This window comes from Pipra filicauda, unplaced genomic scaffold (genome assembly GCF_003945595.2).
Source record: "Pipra filicauda isolate LSUMZ 115617 unplaced genomic scaffold, ASM394559v2 scaffold40_size4127951_pilon, whole genome shotgun sequence".
Taxonomy (NCBI): Eukaryota; Metazoa; Chordata; class Aves; order Passeriformes; family Pipridae; genus Pipra; species Pipra filicauda.
In genome coordinates, this window is record NW_024104543.1 from 3212982 (window position 1) to 3233895 (window position 20914).

Genomic DNA, 20914 nt, shown 5'->3' on the forward strand with positions numbered 1-20914 from the left:
ACTGGCACATTTTCTTTAATTAGGTACATAGTGTAGCTTTGTCCCCTCGGAAAAAATTTTAATTACCTCCCTAGTGGTAATTAAAACCTCTTGTGTTAGCTATTACTCTTTATTTACCCCAGTTCTGAAAATACTACTACAATACTCTGTATGAAACTGCAAAAAGATCTGCTTTTATTTCTTTTGCAAGGTAATGAAATTTCTCACTATTAACTTGTACTAAAGTTCAACACAGATTATTTTTATCAATCAGATGAAAAAGAATGCAGAAAATTGACAAGCTGCTAAATAAACATCCTAGATTTTTGTTAGATTTGTCATTTTACCTTCAAACTGTTTTTGTACTGCATTATTGATTTCTGTATTTAGTTGTAACAAAAAGCAACTGTTCATTATGCTTATAGACCCTTTATTTGCATCTGACCTTCTGGGGGGAAGGGAAAGCATTTACATTCAGCTTCTATCTACTGGCAGCAGAGAATCCTAGATCATATTAAGAAGAAAATGCCTAGCAGCTGCTCAGGAAACTGATAAAAAAAATGCCCCAACCCTCAAACAGAATGTTATTCAGCGCTGTTTGTATTTTAGGAAAGGTAATAAAATAAGGCATCTGACCAAATAAAGCTGCTTAAGGGTGTTAAAAGTATTCTGAGGGCATATAGGTGTTCCCATTTCTGGTAGTGTTTAAAGTGCACAGGTAAAAAGGTAAAAGTAAAAGGTAAAAGCAATCAATGCTATTGGCAAAAAATCATTTATTGATTTAATGTGATCTGGGACGAACAATTGCATAAATCTTGGCCACAGCAAAATCTATGTAGTAAATCCCACAAATTACAGTCTGGGAATAAAAGAGATATAAAAGGAGAGGTAGATTCAATCCTTGACAGCCTTTTTGAAGACTTCATTTTGATTACTTTGGATTATCAAAGGAAACTCCAAACTCCTCTTTTCCTCAGCTCTAAATTCTGTGTTTTAGCTCAGTAAAAAAAGAATGCACAAATTGCAACATTTTGACAAGTTTCTTGGAGCTCCTGTACCCAAGACTTTTGACAGAAATGCCCTCAAGTGTGGAAAGTAGGTTTGTTTTTTTTTTCTTCTTCTTCAAATGGAACATAAACACTTAAATGCAAATGACATTTAACTATCACATGAAAACTGGCTTGGAATTTCTTTACAGGGTAGATGGTAGAGCCTCAAGTATTTCTTGCCAGAATCACCATAGGATGAAGGATAAAGGACCAAAAGGCTAAATTACTGTTATAAGCACCTAGTCTAACCTCCATATACAGACAATAAAGGTTTGAGAAATAATTGCTTCCATTCTTACCTTATTAAGCCCATTGCTGCCCTTTACTATTAACAATATACATGGCATGTTAACATCCATTTCCATATTACATTGTTAGATTGCAAAGGCGAATCATCTTGTTCAAAAATTCTTAAAATTACATTTTTGCATACTGTTCTGTCAGCTAGAATATTAAGGAGTCCACAAAATACACATTTTTACAATTATAAGTGTTTTATATTGCTTCTAGTGCAAATAACAGACAAAAGGTTCCAGGGAAGCACTTGTTATTTTCTCCTTCATGAAGTGTAGCTCTGTCATGCAAACAGAATTGTATCAGAAATTTAGCTACTTGCATTCCAATTATGTCTCTTACTTCAAATAAAGAAACAGACAATGTTTAACTGGTACCTAAACAAAATGTTAAAAAGCAAATCATAAAAACCTAGGTGAAAATTGTAAAGCATTTGTAAATACAACTCTTGAAGGAGCTAAAATCATGCATATATGGTCTATAATTTATTATTTGAAATAGTGTTATGACTTTTTATTCTTTTAGTACATAAAATGAAGTCAACATTATCCAACAGTAACAAGCAGAATGAATTTTTGGAAAGAGCTTATAAAAACCTCAATACTAAAATATAATCCAACTCCAAGATGAAAATATGACCCAGCTATTGTCATTATTTAGCCTTACCTAGGAATTTCTGGGTTTAAATCAATTGTCATTTCAATCACGTGCAGAAATAGCATGGCCAGCAGGACCAGGGCAGGGATCCACCCCTGGTATTCAGCACTGGTGGGGCTGCACCTTAAATCATGTGTTCAGTTTTGGGCTCCTCACTACAAGAAATACATTGGGGTGCTGGAGCATGTCCAGAGAAGGGCAACAAAACTGGTGAAGGGTCTGGAGCTAAAGTTTTACGAAGACCAGCTGAAGGAGTTGGGGTTGTTTAGTCTGGAGACAAGGAAGCTCAGAGGAGACCTTATCACTCTCTACAACTACCAGAAAGGAGGTTGCAATGAGGTGGGAGAGGGTGTCTACTCTCAAGGTTATAAGTGATAAGAGCAAACTGCCTCCAGTTCTACCAGGAGAGGCTTAGATTGGATATTAGGGAAAAAAAATCATGGAAAGGGTTGTCAAGCATTAGAAAGGGCTGCCCAGAGAAGTGGTTGAGTCACCATCCCTGGAGATATCTAAAAGACCCATAGATGTGGCACTTAGGGGCAGGGTTTAGTGGTGGACTTGGCAGTGCTGGGTTAACAGTTGGTCTCAATGATCTTAAAGGTCTTTCCCAACCTAAATGATTCGATGATTCTATAATTGCAGTACTGAGATGAACAACAAATCATAGCTTTTACTGGATATAAGATCTCTCTGACAGTGTCACAATGGCACGTTTTTCATTCTTCTCTAAAAACAAACCTTTTAGCAATACCCAAGAGAACAATATGAATTTAATTTTATTGGAGTCCTTATCTCCAGCACAGTCTACAAGCCATGCTTTATGAAGAATACTTGCAGGTAACTGCACTAAAAATCTACCTTTAACTTGCTTTTGAAGTCCTTATTGTAAAGTCAGAACATTCACAGGCAACAACAAAAGCTAAAACTGCCGTAAAAATGTACAAAATTACGTCTGACTGGTCTATAAGTCTGCCACCTTTAAGGATTAATATATTTTCCCAAAACTTCCATAATTAATATTACATGCTAGATTAGGCTACCCATGATTTTGGGAAAAGGGTTTTAGGGAAGATGGCTGAACATCATCCATCTTGTAAAAAGTACACGAAGAAGTAAAATTCTACAAATCCTTGTCTAAAAACCTGTTCTAAAACAAGCTTTTTTATATGTTGAAGTTGTCATTCAGGGCCAAATGATCTCAGAACAACAATTTATGTGCAAAATTCTCTACATGTTTAATCTTCCAGCTTTAGCATTTGTTGAGAACAAAAAGGAATGCCTTAATTCCTTGTGTACTTAGTGAAGCATATATAAGCACTATTCTTATTTTAAATGTATTTCAAATAGCAGCCTTCAGTGACAACTAATTCTTAAACACATCAAACTGGAATACACATAATCTCCTTGTCACAAAACGTAACAAAGATTAAAACTGACAGATTTATAAATTGTCCTAGAACTACAGTAATTAAACAACTGCACTTCCTGTTTAAATATTAGTGATGTGTAGATAAAAAATACATTTCAAAGCACTGCTGACATCTGAGAACCCTGCTGATAAAATACAAACATCAGAAAACTTTTCTGTGATTAATTATACGCTCAGGAGTAACCTGAAAGTTAGGTACTTCATTCTGTTTTATCTTCTCTGTCAAGTATATGTTACTACTCCTGCTATCATTCCTCCTCATTTTTTCCCAGTCATTGCTCCAGTCAATTGTCCACTGTGAGCCTATGTTTTCTTTTTGTGGCTAAAACCCATAGCTGCTCCCAGCAGGGAATGCACATTTTGCTTCCCATCCAACATTTCTTGCACTGATTCACAGAAAAAAAAGCTCTCCTTGCAAGAACTCTGAGAGTGGTAATGCTGTGACCTGCTGGGATAGTGTCATGCAAACACAGTTACACTACTTCTGGTATCTAGAAAATACTTTAAAGTTACCATAGCTCTATTCTTAGAAATACTGTATTCTGTAAACTTATACTGAGCTACCAATTCCCTGTCGTATTTGATCTCTTGCGTTTTTCATCTTACCAAGTGTGAAAAAATTATGCTACTTGGTTAAGGGGCCTCTGCAGTTCCTCTACTGCAAGGTAAATAATGACCCTAACAGGCTTCCTCCTTCAAATCAAGTAATTTGTAAGCCAAAGCTCACTTTGAAATAGGAGATCAAAGTATATCTTTCTTTAAATTTCTCAGTGTTCAACAGTAGCCATGGAGAAATTATATTATTAGAGCACCAAGCAGCTGCTGAAGGTAAATAGGCATGAGAAGGCATATAATGCCCCAAAGCACATACCACTGTTTCTATCCAACTGCCTCCATTGCCACACTTGTCTCAGAACTCGAATCTTGTCAGATGAGTTCATGCACTGGGCTGGTCTACCTTACTTTGGATTTGTTGAATTAAAATGACAGCAGTGTAATGAAATTTGCCTTTGAATGAGCAACCTCACTGAACTTCAAAAAAGTTAGATCTCACTTTGAAGCTGGTTCCTCTTTGAGCTGGTGTTGGACCACGTAACCTCCTGAGGACCCTTCCAGCCTAACTTACTGTATGATCTGATGAATAACTTTCCACCTTAAGATCACAGATTGTCTTACCTCATGACAGTATTCTTAGCAAACATCTGTCAACACATGGGATTCAAGTCCCCCATGCTTCAATCAGGGCACTGTGCTGTTGCCCATTTATTGACCAGTCTCCTTTTGTTAGGCAGCATCACCTTGGATAACCTTCTGCCTGCAGATTTTTGCACAGGTACACGGAAATAAGTTTGAATTTAATGCAGACAGTAAACTATTAATTTGAAAAAGTAAATTGTGCATCTTTCTCTTCTAAAGAAAGAAATTAACAATTTGTGGCTGACAGACTTAAGACAATCTTTTACAAATCAAACCACAACCTGGATTTGTCTTAAAAATAGCCTCCCAATTCAGGTCTTGCCTTCACCATATTTAAAAACTCATGTTCCTGACAACTTGTAGATACAATAGAGTAATTTCTGACTTCATTCTTTTTAAGACCCAAACTGAATGCATGAGGATTTATGTAGATTTTTCAAGAGATGCATTTTTATGCAACAGCTAAAAAATTAATGCTGCTGTATTCAAAAAAAAAAAGAAAAAAGGAAGAAATCATGCTCGAGCCAAGAGTGGGAAGAGAAATCCCAACATTTTGAATGTGTTTCTTCTAAAGTTTTAGGCACTTCCATCAATTAATGTGTAATTAACAGTGGTTCCAGTGGAGTTGCAAAGTAAGTCTGGCATTGCTATCAGAGGATACACCACACTGAGAAGTTCAGTAAACATGCAATTAGGTCACATTATTCCTGTCCAGTTCATCAGAACATTCCAAGATAATGGCACAGGAAAAGACTTTCCCACTACCTTAGCTATTTTTGTGGAATCCACACAAGAGTTCAAAGCTACATAGCAGCTAGATATATTTATAATTTCTTACATCAGTAATTTAATCTCTATAAGATTTGAAAGGATTTTCACCTCCTTTGCAGTAACAACCAAAAAGCACATGTATCCTTGTATCAGCTCTCAAGAATTACTGCATCAGGTAGGTGCAGCTTTTCAAGATTTGTGATAAGGAAATCTAAATTGAAGCTTACACATGAAGCAGAGAAAAACGGAATGTCTTGCATCCCCCTGAAACTAAGCTATAGTCCTTCTTCTCAAAGGAATGTGAAGCAAAAGAAATTTGCTGTGCATTTTTCATTGATTTTTAAATATGATTTTTATAAGGTAACTCAGTGGGGGGAATATTCACATGTAACATGAGACTCAGGTTTAAATCCCTCCTCTATAGGATTTGCTAAGAGGACATGAATACAGATCACACTTTAAAAAATCACAGACTACTTGGCAGGCTTTAGAGCCACTTTAACATTCCCCATGGTATAATGAATATTTTCAGATCATATACAAAGTTGAATAGTTCCTGAAGGGAAGTCAGAGAAGCCAAGCAATTAGCATGCTCCTCTGGGACATGCGAGACAGACTGAAAGTTCTTTTCCAAATCAGAATCTCTGGTCCTACAGATACAAAAATAGAAATGTGCTATTTTCCTCACAAGACTGATGTAATTAGGTATGCAGGAATATTAATTTTTCCACTGCTTTTTGCATTTTAAAACAAAGCAACTAGCTTCTAATTCTAAGAAAAAAATATTATAGGAAAAGTACATTTTATAGCCAGCTCTGCTCCATATATTACTGAAACCTGGTTTGTTTAACAATTACAAAGTCACCTAGATCTAGTAGTATTTAGTCTACAAATACTACAAACTCAGTGAAAGAAATAACAGTGCTAATAAAAGCAGCAAACACTGTACAATTTGGCCTTTGCAGTAACAGTTTGATCTCCCACACCAGGCAACCAGGTGTTTTCCAGTAAGCCAATACCTCACACCAGCTGCAAAGACTAGTGGTGAATGGTAATTGCATCCACTCCCTGCTACTCCAGTCTCTGTTAGATTGGAAACTCATGCAGAAAACACATTCCAGTTCCCACCTCAGCAAAGAATAGTAAATTATCCACGAGACTGAGTCCCTTCCATTCCTGCACCACTGAGAAGAGAAAAGGGGACAAACATCTGTCCAGTGCTCCTTTCTGGGCTTTAGTAGGAAGTGACAGTGATTTGCCTTTATTTGGTCCTTTTTAGACACAAGCTGAGGATAAGATCCAAGCGGATTCTGTACTTAAGAACTGTCATGGGTTGAAGTAGAAAAGTCGTTTTTGAGCAGTAGAGGTTTGAGTGCTAAATACAGATGCTATAGTCTGTCATAAACATAGTCACTATGTTTTTTACATTCAAGACACTCAAAGTATGTTTTGAGTTTGTTTTTAGTTTGACATAGAAAACTGGAAGAATTTTTTTTTCCTGAAGAATATTATGAATTATCTGATAAACTATTTCAGTAGTGAAACACAACAATTTGTGGAAACTAAAGACTTTGTGTAAAATCTCTTGAGTTGAAAAGAAACCGTACAGGACAGAATATGAAGAGGGAAGAAGCCTAGAGGATAGACAATAGTCTGAAGCATCTTTGCTGTTGTTTGTTTACTGCATTTCCTTTCCTAAGTCTTTTCAAGGTGATTTTAAAAGGGCAGTGTGATATAAGCCAAAAATTCAAGTTTTCCTACATTTGGCTCATACCTACAACAGTTCCTAAGGGAGAGAAAAGACATGTCTCCTGTAATGCAAGGTTTTCTCCTTTTCTGACAAGGTGGCAAACAAAGCTAATGAGGCTTCAGAACCAGTCACTCAATGCTATTACAAAAAAAGACAGCAAATGAAAAATAAAAAGTAGTGTAACAACAACATTTTCCATGAGGTGTCAGCAGAAGTATCTGAACATATTGCTAAAGCCTTGTAGAGCTTTTTCAGGCTGCTAAGGAGTTGCAGAAGAATGAATTTCATGTGTGCAATAAAAATAACCTTTCATAGTTCATCTTTTAGTTGCTCAGTACTCAAAGTGACATTACCACTCACTTCCCCTTTCCCTCTCCAATCTTCAAATGCACTACTGGAATTCTGTGCTGCTCTTCCCTCACCCTGACAGCTCTTTTCAGAATGTTACTGATCTTCCATTTGCTAGGTTTAGTTTCCAGCCCTCTGCAACCTGGAAAAAAAATCATGTCCCACAGGTCTTTTATGTTGAACATTGTTATGAGAGAAAAATAGGATAAGTAATGTATCACAGTGTAAGTACATATTACATGGACAGTCAGAATGATCCAAGAGGAAGTTTGTTCTTCATTACTATGAATAACATTTTTAAGAAGCCCAATATTATACTTACTCGTTAACGTGCCCTTCTATTTTCACTACATGATTTTTATATTTATTGCCCAATAAGATTCATGATATTCTACAACTTAAATATATGTGTGTATATATGTATATATAGGATCAGAAGTGGTTAAATACATAACTTCAGTCTTGATAAATAACATGAGCTTTTATGTGCTTCTTGGTTATCCACTAAAGATTGTTGAATACACATTTTCAAGACTAACGTTATGCATGAAATCAAGTTAAAGAAGCATGAAGTCTACTACATGAAAGGGATTACAAATACAGCATACTGGAACCTGGAAGATGAGATTTTTCTATACTCATATTTCAACTAATTAACACTTCACAGGGACAAAACAATATTTGAATACAAGGACAATAGACTTATAAGCCTCCATTTCAGGTTTCTTTTCAAGTTTGACTACATGTTTGGATGACAGAATTGAGAAAAAGTTAGCAAGTTGATATTGAAAAAGAAAACAAGAAAAACTGTAAATTCAACATCTCCTATGGGCCAAACCATCATCTCATAATAGCAAAGGTCAGTTATCTCCCATTCCTTAAGTCTCACACACAAATTTATTTCAATGACAGTTCCAGTAACATAGAGTTGACTGTGGAAGACTATTGTAAGTTCCTAAATAACAACCTGTATCTTGCTCAGCTGGAATGCAGAGCTACCAGAAGGAATGCAGATCATAATGATAGCTTCCAATTAATTTTTTTTTAAGTTTAATATTTAATTTTAATTGTCCTGGGTTTGGCCAGGACAGAATTAATTTCTCTGCAGTAGTCGTAAGGGGGTGGGGTCTGGAGAAGTGTGGGCATGTCCAGGTTGTTATTCTATACTACCTCATGTCACAAGTAAGGGACTCTCACTTCCATGAGGGAAGGTATGGCTTTGGGTCGGGGTTGGATGGGGAAACCCATCCGCCATTGTCATCTGGGGTCCTCGGTGACACCCTCTTTTGTACACTTTAGTTATTTATATTCTTGCTTTTACTGTTTATTTCCCATATCTTATTGCTGTTTCCAGTAAATTGTTCTTATCTCAACCTGTAATCTCTGCCTTTTGTCTCTCTCACTGGAGGAGGGGAGTGGCATGTGGTTTTCTTTTTAGTGGGAGTACTAAATACCAGTCCTAAACCATGACAATAATGTCACTGGTAAATTTCATTCCTGATGAAAATGTGAAGCAGAGATGTCAAGCAATATGGATCAATAATTTGATCAGCCCCACGTGAACAGAACTCCAGCAAGCTGTAGCTCCTCAGCACAGAATAAGCACAGTTTATATTACATAGTTCCTTGAAGAAAATTCAGTGACTTTTTTTCTTACATGTGCACATGAACAGCAGTATTGTACATTTTCATCTGACTATTTTACGTTTCTTTCTTACACATTCGTCCTTCCAAAACAGAGCTACTTCATTTGCAAACTAAGAAACCCCAAAGAATGCAAATAGAAAGGTGGCTAATTACTCACCTGCATTGGAGCCTGTCAAATTGTAACGTGCATTCAGCTTTTTAATGATATTTTCATGGATCTGATACCAGTCACTCTCTGTGTTGCACCTAGAAAAATTATAACTTTCTTAATTCTGAAATGGGAACATATGTTTATCAGATCAGCTTCACAACATGTTCCTTAAAAAATCCTCTTTAATTCATGAAACAAAAATGGAATAGGAGCTAACAAAGCCCCATGAAACTGCCTGTCCCAATGGCAGGAATAAGTGCTCTTATCATTTGTGAAAGGCACCATGAAATACTTGCTTCATATAAGGATGGGAGAAAGACAGGAGCAATTATGCTGAGCAACTCAGTCATGACCAAGTTCATTTCTGTATAGATCTATCCTTTAGCACTAAACCATACAGAAATCTATCTTGTGACACTCAGGGGGAAACACAGGACTCAGAGCTGATCTTAGAAAACTCTGTGCTAAACACTTCAAAGTTATTCAAAATAGGATGTGATCTTCAGGAGGTAGTCAGTGAAAGAGCAATTTACATTTCAGTATACATTTAGGAAATAGCTGGTTTTCCATAAGGAAAACTTGACAATGTTTTAATGAACACTCTAATGTTCTAATGAATACTCGATGTTCTAATGTTCACTCTTCAAAGTCTAGACTGAAATTAGCCTTAGCACCAAATATGATCTTGAGTGATATTTCTTCCACTGTTTTTGTTATTTCAAAACAAACAGGCAAAATTAAAAAAAACAAAAACAAAAACACACCATCAATATAATAAGTAGACAAACCTAAGAATTTTTTAACCAACAGCGAGCATTTATCTGACTTCAATGTCCTGGGAGTCTAAATAAGAGCCAGCCCACATTTTACACTATATTGCTTTTCTGCAGCACTGATTCCAGCAGTTCTAATTCAATACAGATACAGAGGAAAGGAGAAAGGCTGCCTGAAAGAATTCCAAGCCTTTGAGATTTGAGTGCTAACCCTGCGAGGGGCAGAACTTTCTCATGTGCATAACAATATGTGTCCCAGGTATACGTACTTAGAATAGACCACTTCACAAAACAGTTCTTATTTTAATGTCCAAGATCATCAGGAAATTACATGCATTGTGTTGCTACTAGAAAATTGAACTTTCTTCCAATTACTATAGCCAAAATCCACTATTTAACCAACCATTCATTTTTAAATCTACTTTTGATTTTTCATTCTCCAGCACTAAATGTCTTTTATACCTTTGTTATTCCTATTATATAATTGCTTCATTTCACAAAAAGATACTCTGCCTGCTTTTTTCTGTAGTTAAAAAGTACTTCCACTAGCTGCCTAGGAAGCACAAGGCATTTAAATAAGTCCTAAAAGCACTTTATGTTACCATAAAAAAGAGAGCTCCAGAAGGATATGAAAAATGCTGAAACATACACAAATATCTAAAAAGATGTAACCTTTATCTTTAATATTATCCCACTTTATAAACACATCTGTAGAACTAGCCAAAATTTCCACACTGTGACCAAAAAAAATTAGCTACTACTACATCCTTTTTGGAACAGAAAGGAGCTATAGCTATTTACTCACACCGCACTTAACACCACTGCTTCTGCTGCCGACTGACTCTAAGGTACTTCCAAAAATTAAGAAAAAAGCACTACTTACATATAGACTTTCAAGACAAGGTCATCCTTTGAATCTCCTGCCAGTAAATCTGCAATACTGAGGACTGCACAGCCAAAGGGCCGTCTATACTGTACATTGCAGGCATTTTTCTTTTCTCCAGCTCCCATTCGTCCTGCCAAACAAAACACATATTTGTTGCGTAATCCACAGAACTGTCTCTCTTCAAACCACAGAAGGGAGGCAGCAAGCAATCCAGTTCAGCATCTAAGCAGCCAATGCCAAGAGTAATCATTGGGAACCTGGTCCGTCTTTAAACTGCATTCAGACAACAAATGGTACAGGAAGTCCACTACATATGTGGTGATCTTGCATGGTCTTAGACCAGAGGTTCTGCTCATCCTCTCATGACCTCCACTCAACAAACAATACTTTGTGATACCCAGTGATAGCAAGCTCATGACACTATCAAATTAAATGTAGAGTTTGGACATGACAGACTGTTCAGCATTTGCTGCCTGGGAAGAATTATTTTGCTATGATTGTTGTTACATGTGAGAGGTATTGTGATTGAGCCATTACAAATTAGTAATCAAATGCTGTTTCCAGATAGGCAACTAGCAAGCAAGGGGATAATTGACCAGCTGAAGAAAAATCAAGTAGAGATGAAATACAGGGAGAAAAGATGACAAAGGGCTGAAGAACAAATTATGATAAAGAAAGAAAGAAAGCAGTCAAGGGAAAGAGATTTGAAAAAAATATTTTTCCTAGCCTTTTCTATTTGATATAAATACATTTGATCAATCTCCTCAATGTGTTCCTGGCATTTGAAACTGCCATCTTTCTAGACATTTTATTCAATTGTGCACTGCCAGCTATGTATCTTTCCCACCAAGTCTTAATTTCTGACAAAAAAACCCTATGGTTGCAGCTGCTGCAGGGCAATGTCTCCTCCAAATATTCCTATGCATCAGAGCAGCTTGGAGAGTAATTGTTCATTTTCACACCATGCAGCATATAAATGTGATTTTAATTTTTTAATATTTCAGTCATTCATTTATAAAATTGACTGAGAATATATCTGAAAATTATACAACTACTCATTATTGTTTTTTTAAAACATTTATTAGCATATCTTTTTTGAATCCTTGCCAATAAAAATGAAACACAATATTTTTAAGAAACACCAAACCAGTATGAAAATTCAAGGAAAAATTATTCCTCAAAGCTGTAAAATATTAACTTTGTAACAAGTTGTTTCTGAACTCAGCACAAGTTAGAGTGACCTATATTTCAAACCAAAATATCTTTCAAAAATAGGAAGAGAAGTTATATATAGTACTGCCCTGATGCACTAGAGACAGTTTACAAAGAAAACAATATATCTAAGAGGTCAGAAGTAGACCCGAAGATTATTGTTTCACATCACTACAGCCCAGAGGATAACTTCCTAAAATAAATACCTAACACAAATATACACTTTTCTTCTCCTTCACTTTGTTCTAGAGGACTTGATATCTGTCTATAGCATCAGGGATTAAAATTATTATGAAACATTGTCCATTTCTTTCCCTCTCCTCCTTTTGAAAGAGGTCAGGGAGAAGATAAAATTCATCTGAACCATGTCAGATTTACATCAGCTACTATATACTAATTAGGTACATTAAACGTCCGGGCAAATTTTTCTTTGAACAAAGGATGCTTGAAATTACACTTGGGAACAAGAATGGATTCAATGACAAGTCCATCATCTTAACACAATTCATATTTGACACTTTAATTTTGTTTTGTGATAGTAACAAAGTATCCTGCCTCTAAACTCAATTAGCACTGAGTACACTTTATAAATACTATAAGACAATACTGAGAAATCTAAAGCAATTTTTCCATCAAAACCCAGGCATTTTCTTTTCCAAAAAATTATTCAAAGGTCTAGCTAATATAACAAATCCCAAAGCTGACTCCAAGCAGTTTTCTTCTATTTACTGTCATATGTCTAACAAATATAAGATTATACCTACCTATTCGGATAATGTGCACAGTGATATAGATGTCCTTCCTGAGTTCACTGCTACCCAAATCCTGCACAAGATCAGAACCTCATTATTTCTGACTCCCAATTAAAATGTGACATTTAAAGAGATCTGTACACACTGCTTTCACTGCCAGTGAAAGTGATAAATGAACAGTGAGTTCATTTATACAGTATTAACAAATTATCCCTTCAACACTTTAAATTGGTGGTCATGCACTCAAAATGACTGTCCTAAAATATCATGGTTAGAATTTGCTGTAATACAGTAAAATCAGTAGAAGGGCACAAGAGACTTGCTGTGTGCTTTGAACAGCAGCGACACATTTCTGCAATTCCAAATATTCCAAAAGTACAGAGAGTGCTGCACAAACAATTGTTTGGATGTAAAAAGCACAAGGAGGAAAAATAACTGGTCCTTGTTGCAGGGACAAAGACTGGTACATATGCCTACGTGGAAGTGTCCACATACCGCCAGAAAATATTCAAATTAGAAGTTCGGCAATATGCTGCAACCCCTCAATCCAGCCTTTAGAGCTGATGTTCATAACAATGTACAAGCTTAGGGAGCAGTTCTGAGTCAACCACAGAATAACAATTTAATCCAACTTCTATTTTCAATACCCACAAAAAAAGCACAAAAAAAAGACTGAGAATAGGAAGAACTCACCACAAACAGAGAACAGTGTCTTTCAGGCTTTTCTGGACATTTTGGCAAACCATTTCTATTCAGTCTTAAAAAAAATCTTTCACTATAAGAAAACAAATATGACAGATATGTTGAATAACACTACAGTAAAAGTAGATCTCACTTTTTTCTTATTCTTATTTCCACATGCGACCTTTCTCAAAATACAAATGAATGAAATCATTTCTTTCTGAAAGTCTCAGCTGTATCAATAAAAAATCATGATCACCACACTAGTGAAGGGTGGTGATTAACCTAATCATCTAACAAAATTACTAAAAATTCAATACAAAATAGACAACTGATTGTCATTTGGAAGAATGATATTGTACATCCTAGTACACAGAGAAACACTAGCAATAAAATCCATTCATCCTAGAACTAAAATTAGATGTGTAGTAGTTGGTATTGATTCTTGCTAAACAAATGTCAACATTGCCATGCTTGTATTCAAACAATAGTCTTTTTCACAGATAGGAAGATGATGGTAGGGAAAAATTTTCCTACTTAACTCTATCAAAATCTCTCACTAGAGCACATTGATTTTAGCAGTCTTGTAAGAGTCTTGGAAGATCCAACAGGGCCAATTTTATTCTTGAAATCCTGTTTTGCAATCCACTGTGGGGTGTTAAATACTGAAGCTGATATAAGTACTAATACTACTAGTAGGGAGATACAGAGAATTCTTATTTCCAAATAGAAGAGGGCACAAGACCCCACTGAAAGAGAAATTATTTTTCAAAACATTCCCATTTGATAGTAGGTCCCTTATGGATAAACTCTGAGCAAACTTGGCAATTCATACATGGGAAGATTATGAAAAAGCAAACTTTCCATGCTTTGGATAATTTTCTCCAAGACACAGCCTCATAGGAAATGTAACAATCATATTTCTGTAGTGAGAGAAGTCAAAGATGGAAAAAACAAAAGAAGGTAGAAGCATTTTATTTCCCTTCACCCTCTCACCCCCAGCCCCAGTTGGCCAGACACAAGAGTCTGGATGTCCGGTAATGCTCAAATCAGAAATAAAATTACTCAGGTGCAACTAGTTTTTTTCTTGGCTGCATCCACATCTTCTGCTTATTCTAGAGGCTAAACACAGTTTACTACTGCTCTATGTCATACATAGGTTTTCAAAATGCAGCTGGAAAATCACTAGGAACATGCTGGATGAGATCCAACTCAATAGAGACTAATTAAATCTTTATTGCACCAGCATTTGCCTTGTAGGAAATCTGCATTGATCATTCACAGAATCAGTCATTCACATTGAAAGGGACCTCAAAGGGCCTCTACATTCAACCTCCTGCTCAAAGCAGAGTCAGCTATCAGGTCATATTAGCTTGCTCAGAGCTTTAGACAGTCGGGTCATGAAATCCTTAAGCTATGGAGACCATAGCTATGGAGCCACTCTGAAAAACTCGTTTCAGTGTCTGGCTGAACTCAGTTTTTTCTTTACATCCAAATGAACATTCTCTTGTTAAAGTCTATATCCCTTGTCTTTCATTGTCCCACCATGCACTGTTAATGTTATTGATCTTGTAGGTAAATAGGGACAAACTTTTTAGCAGGGCCTGTTGCAATAGGACCAGGAATAATGGTTATGAACTAAAAGAGGGTCTATTCAGACTAGATATAAGAAAGACATTTACAATGACAGTGGTAAAACACTGAAACAGGTTTCCCAGTGAGGTGATAGATGCTCCACCCCTGGAAACATTCACAGTCGGTTTGGACAGGGTTCTGACCAGCAAGACTCCAAGACTCTATGATCTTGGAGGTCTTTTCTAATCTTAATGATTCTATGATCATGTCCCAGCTCATTGAAGAGGGGTTGAAATAGATGACCTTTAAATGGTCCCTCCTGACCCAAACCATTCCATGAATCTATGATTCTATGGCTTAACTCCCCTCGAAACTGCTTCTTCTCCAGCCTGGACAAGCCTCACTGCCTCAAACTGACCTCCCAGGACAGGAACTCCTTCCACAAACAATGTGAGTTGTTCTGCGGAGCTCACTTCAGCTCATTAACATTGGTCTTGTACTGAAGGACCCAAAATTTTGATTGTATAACCAATGCTGAGCAGGGAACAATCGCTTCCCATAAGCAACTGGCTATGTTCTTGTTGACACAACCTAGTATGCTGTTACTGTCAAGAGTACATTTCTTAAGAGCTATGTCTGGAGACTGCTTTATGTTTTCATGTGCCAGCTATCCAGGCTGAACTTGCAAACACTTAAGACTTTTTCGTTGTGACTACTTGAAAACTTTTGTGCAATTCTCAGCTGTACAGCTTTTATGTCAGACATCATAAAAGGCAGAACCTAAGAAACAGTAGAGCTGAACTCAAACACCTTGAAGTGCATGAAAATGTTATTTTCTCAGAAAATGGTATTTTTCTCATTCATGTTTTATGATACAGTGAACTTCTGCAGCTTAGGTCTCCATGAAAACTTTAAATTTCAGTTTTGAGGACTGTTCATGTGAGTGTATTTTTACAGAAAAGCAAGTTGGTATTTTGCTGTTGATTTACAAATGGTTTTTAAAATAATTCTGCCCTTTCATTTGGATTTAGTTCATTTGCAATACTGGAAAAGACAGTAACAAAGGTGCACAGCTTTGTTTACAGGTCTCATACAAAGTTATTGTACATTGAGCAAGAATTATTAATTATATTATCAAAGCAGTTAAAGTTTTAGGACCCCGTTATGTGTGGCACCATGTAAAATTGAATAAAAATAAAAAAGTCTCTGTTCCAGTAGTAACAATACAGCTTCTAAGCGCTGAAGCCTGAAGTGCATTGGTATGCATCAATACAAATTTGGCCTATACAAGGTGATTCTGAATTTCACCACTTTATCTTCAGTCTGTAGAACAATTTAAAAGTAAGACATACACACACCCCAAACTTCGCTACATTTTTGTCTTGAAACGATAGATTTGCTGGTTCAAAGAAAAATACCATTCATAAGCTATCTTCATAGTATACCTATTAACTGGCAAATAGGAAATTTAATTGGGAGTGTATTCTATATTTAATGAAGCTTACATTCTGCACAGAGGCACATCTTTTGAAAGCTTCCTACTCACTATCCACTACAATACGAAATTTTCAAGCTCTGTTTATACTCACAGACCATGAGATTATGATTCACAACACAGTGAAAAGCCAAAGACTTTTGTGATGCCACAAAGAAATATACTGATTGCAAAATATATGTAATAGTTATGTAAATCTAATTTCCTCATTTGAATTTGAAATTTTGTTTCACTGAATCACAGGACCCAGTGGTGATAAAAAAGCAAACTGAAAACAACAAGGAAAAGAAATCTTAATCCTTGTTTGATGCTTTATAATACCTCTTTTTACTAGAAACATATGACAGTACCAGTTACAGCTCAGATTAAAATGGTTATCTTTGAACATTTCCAGAGAGCAAATGCAAGCAGTTAGACTTGTAAGATTATGAGACAGAAATGGCAATGTTATATCTAAGTACACAGAGCATGTGCATTTATATGCTATTTCAAAGGATTTATATAGAGACAAACTGGTTAGAAAAAGTGCTAAGGAAAGTAAACAGTCTTCATAAAACAAAATAAAGACACAATTCCCAAGATCTGAAAGCTTGACTTCAAACAGCAGAAAAAACCTCAGAGAGTTAAATCTAGACCTAGTATCTTATGGCACAGCAGTTTTCTCAACAGTGAGCTACACATACATAGATACAGCAAATACACACAGCAGTACCCCAAACCAGAAATACCTCTCCTTTGTATTAAGACGACTTGATTCTAGTTTAGATTTTAATGAATTTTTTATGAGCACCAATCTCACCATTTAAACATGCTGTACACATCTAAACTCAGCTGTCTTCCCACTGAAAATAAGGAAATAACTAATGTTGGAGAGATTAATTTAAGAAGGTCAGCAAGAGATTTTTGTACTATAACTTCCCGTGTATTAGTAGACTAACAATGTGTTCCAAATCTGCAGGCTTAACAGACGCATTTTAAAGAAACAGAGCTAAAAATTGCTCTGTTTTCATATGTGACCCCTATTTCCTTAGTATTAGCAGGAAAATATTACCAGTCACATGGTACCAGTCTAGACAGATCGCTTGCTCTATGATTTATAAACACACATCAAAAAAGAACCAGCCAGATTTATACCACATGGCATATCCTTGTGCCAAAGTTATGACATCAAATAGTCATAGTTCTCAGTGTAGCTCCACTTTCAGACATCTTTATAGATGCTCTCTACTTAAATATGGCTTAAAAGTGATTTCTAAAGTAAATAATGTGAGGCAATATGAGAATACTGCTCATAATTCACCAGCTCAAGTTTATCACATTCCAGAACACTGTTAACGGATGTTCATTAGGAACTTGAGTCTGAACTGACTTCATTTACAGCTAAAGGCTCAGTGACTTCATAAAACCCAGATCAGATACAAAATGTTACCCTCATAGTTAGTTGTGAAATCCAGAGAAATGTGGTACAACATATCATAAGTTACTGAAAGACCATAAAGCTTTAAAATATATCCTTAATTAGAGAATAACTGAATGATAAATGTACCAGCGCAACTTAGCAGTACCAGCTAATCCACAGTAAGTCAGTCCCTGTATTTTACCTGTTATGCACTTAAAAACCCATACCCACATTTCTAACTGTAAAATGTGAGGCAAAGAGCAAAGGGGGACAGAAAAGGAAGAATGAGTACTATAAAAATAAGATGTCAGCCAATTTCAGATAAAGATCAAAGCATTAACAGTAAAAAAAATAAATAAAACAATCAAAGCTTATCTTCCTGTCCCCTAGCCATGCTGACAACATCGGGGAAGAAGAAGTAAAAAAATATTCAAGTGCTAGCTTTATGCAGTGGAACCCAATTTTCACTGCTTAGCTGTAGAGCTAACAAGGAAAAAAAGGAAAAGAGAAAGCAGAAAGGGAGACTGGAGGAAAAGAAAAACGGACTTATGTAGCTGAATCAAACTCCTCCTCTCATATTGTTTTACCTCTTTATTAACTGAAGACAGCCTTGAGAAATTAATTTCTATTACAGTTTTTAAGAACACACCCTACATTATTTAGATATTTCCACTTGTATTTTAACTAAAAGAGGGCATCACACATTTCTCGAAAAGATTTAGGAAGCAGTAATTTTAAATTATTTTTCATAAGAGACCAGGAGCCAGAGGAAGACGATGCGGGTTAAAAAACAGAATACCGGAATTCTATCAGCAAGCATTTACAACTAAAGAAAAAACATACACCAGAGGCTGGAGCTTTCAGTGAGCTTAGTCTGCCACCACAGATAAACATTTTGCAGCATAGCATTACCAGTGCACAGACCTACAGATCCTTTAAGCTGAATTACAGTCTTGATTATTATCCTAGTCCCTGACTGAGGTAACAGCATGGATACAAGAAGATTTGCACTATCTTTCTCCAAAGATGGAAATTAAACCTAAAGAGAAGGGGAGGAATGGGTAAAGTGAAGGAAAACAATAACATTTAAGAAAATTCCCCTCCTTCCAACACCACCTCGCTCCCTATGTTTTCATCATCATTTGGGGATTTACAAGCAGCAAGTCTGTATTTTTGTACCAACTCTAACATGCCTTTTGCTGGTAGTCAGGGCAACTGTAACATGTTCTTAGTGAGATGATCTGTAAACCAATCATAATACCACTGGTGTTCAATATATCCCATGGTTACCTAAATCTGGCTCAAGCATGCCATGGCTGGTGCATATACTATTCTAACACATTCATTTCTGAATGTAACTAATTGTTTAAGCTCCACCAGCTACATGACAGGTTAACTGTTCCAGTTTTTTCATCATTGCATTTAAAACCAATTATTTCTCCTGTCAGTTTTCAGTTTTTACAATACAATCAGTAAGAGGGTTACTTGTTAATGCATATGAGAGAGATAATCGATACCACAGGTTTCTCTTGCTTGGGTTGATTTGTCTGTTTTAAAATGGCATCTATCTACAGATAGATGCAGATCAAAGATCTGCATATATATATATCTATACAGATCAAAGACCTGTATAAGTTAGCACCCTTACTCCAACCACAGTAAACAGAAGGTATTCAAGAAAGAATCTTAGAACAGTAGATAGGTAAGTATATTTGTTTCAATGAATATGGTTCTTCCTGAGAGGAACTGACCTACATCATGAAATACAACTAATTTTGAGCACACCCTCACACCTGAGAATAACACTTCTATAACTTGTTGGTTTGAGGGCTGTATTGGGTCTGGCTGAGCTGGAGTTCATCTCCCCATAGCAGCCCTCACAATGCTGTGCTTTGCATTGGTAGCCAGAAGGGTGTTGATAACAAACCAGTGTTTTGGCTACTGCTCAGCACAGCATCAGTGCTGTAACACTCCTTCCTCAATCGAGGGCAAGATCCTGGGAGGGGACACAAGTAGGCCAGCCAACCTAATCAAAGGGATATTCCCTACCGTATGACGTCAGCTCAGCCATAAAAGCTAAGGTAAGGAGCAGGAAGGCAGGCATTCATTGTCTCCAATGGCTGCCTGCTGAGGAACTGTTACACGTGCTGAAGCCCTGCTGCTTGGGAGTGTCAACCATCGCTGCTCATGGGAAGTAGAGAATAAACTGTGTTATCTTTCACTTCGCTTTTGCGTGCACAAGCTTTTTGCTTCTGCTTTAAATAAACTGCCTTATCCCAACTCAGGAGTTGTTTCCACCTTACTCTCTCCCCTGTCCGCTGGGAAGGGGAGTGATAGAGCGACTGGGTGGGCACCTGGCATCCAGCCAGGGTCAACCCACCACAAGGGCTTATGAAAAATATGATTAAAAGCAGGCTCTGTCTACCCATAAAATACAAAATCAAACCTTTTCAAAAGCATTTGCTTGCTAGACTACAGCTGTGCCTCTTTTTAGAAACTCATTCCTACCATATCTACCTCATTTTACTTATTCACAAATGCAATTCTTTTGTTGCAAAGTCCCATGCAGCAGCTCCCAGATACCTGCTGAATAGGATAGTCTAGGCAATCAAGCTGAAGCAAATATGCTTGCTGGAACGCCAACCTCTCAAAAAATATTTGTAACACTAGCCTGAAGGAAAATGTTATTTTCCTGCAATTCAAGAATAGAAGGAGCAATTTATCAAAACTGTCTCACTAATGACAGCGAATTACACAGCATTGCACAGTCAGATAAAACAAATGATTTGTAAAAACACTATGGTTTAACCCCAGCCAGTAGCTCAGCCCCCACACAGCCACCCACTCACTCCTCCACAGTGGGTTGGGG

General features: G+C 36.6%; 1 protein-coding gene across 4 annotated transcripts in view; it reads right to left on the reverse strand.

The window, feature by feature from the left end:
• Window positions 1–20914, reverse strand: part of DOCK4 (dedicator of cytokinesis 4) — a 247662-nt gene that overhangs the window by 104846 nt on the left and 121902 nt on the right. For all 4 annotated transcript variants that reach the window (XM_027721207.2, XM_027721205.2, XM_027721206.2 and 1 more), the window contains exons 9-12: window positions 13589–13670; window positions 12908–12968; window positions 10929–11061; window positions 9279–9367 (exon numbers count right to left, since the gene is read on the reverse strand). In XM_027721207.2, coding sequence (XP_027577008.2) covers window positions 9279–9367; window positions 10929–11061; window positions 12908–12968; window positions 13589–13670 — 365 coding nt within the window. The remainder of the gene's footprint in view (window positions 1–9278; window positions 9368–10928; window positions 11062–12907; window positions 12969–13588; window positions 13671–20914) is intronic.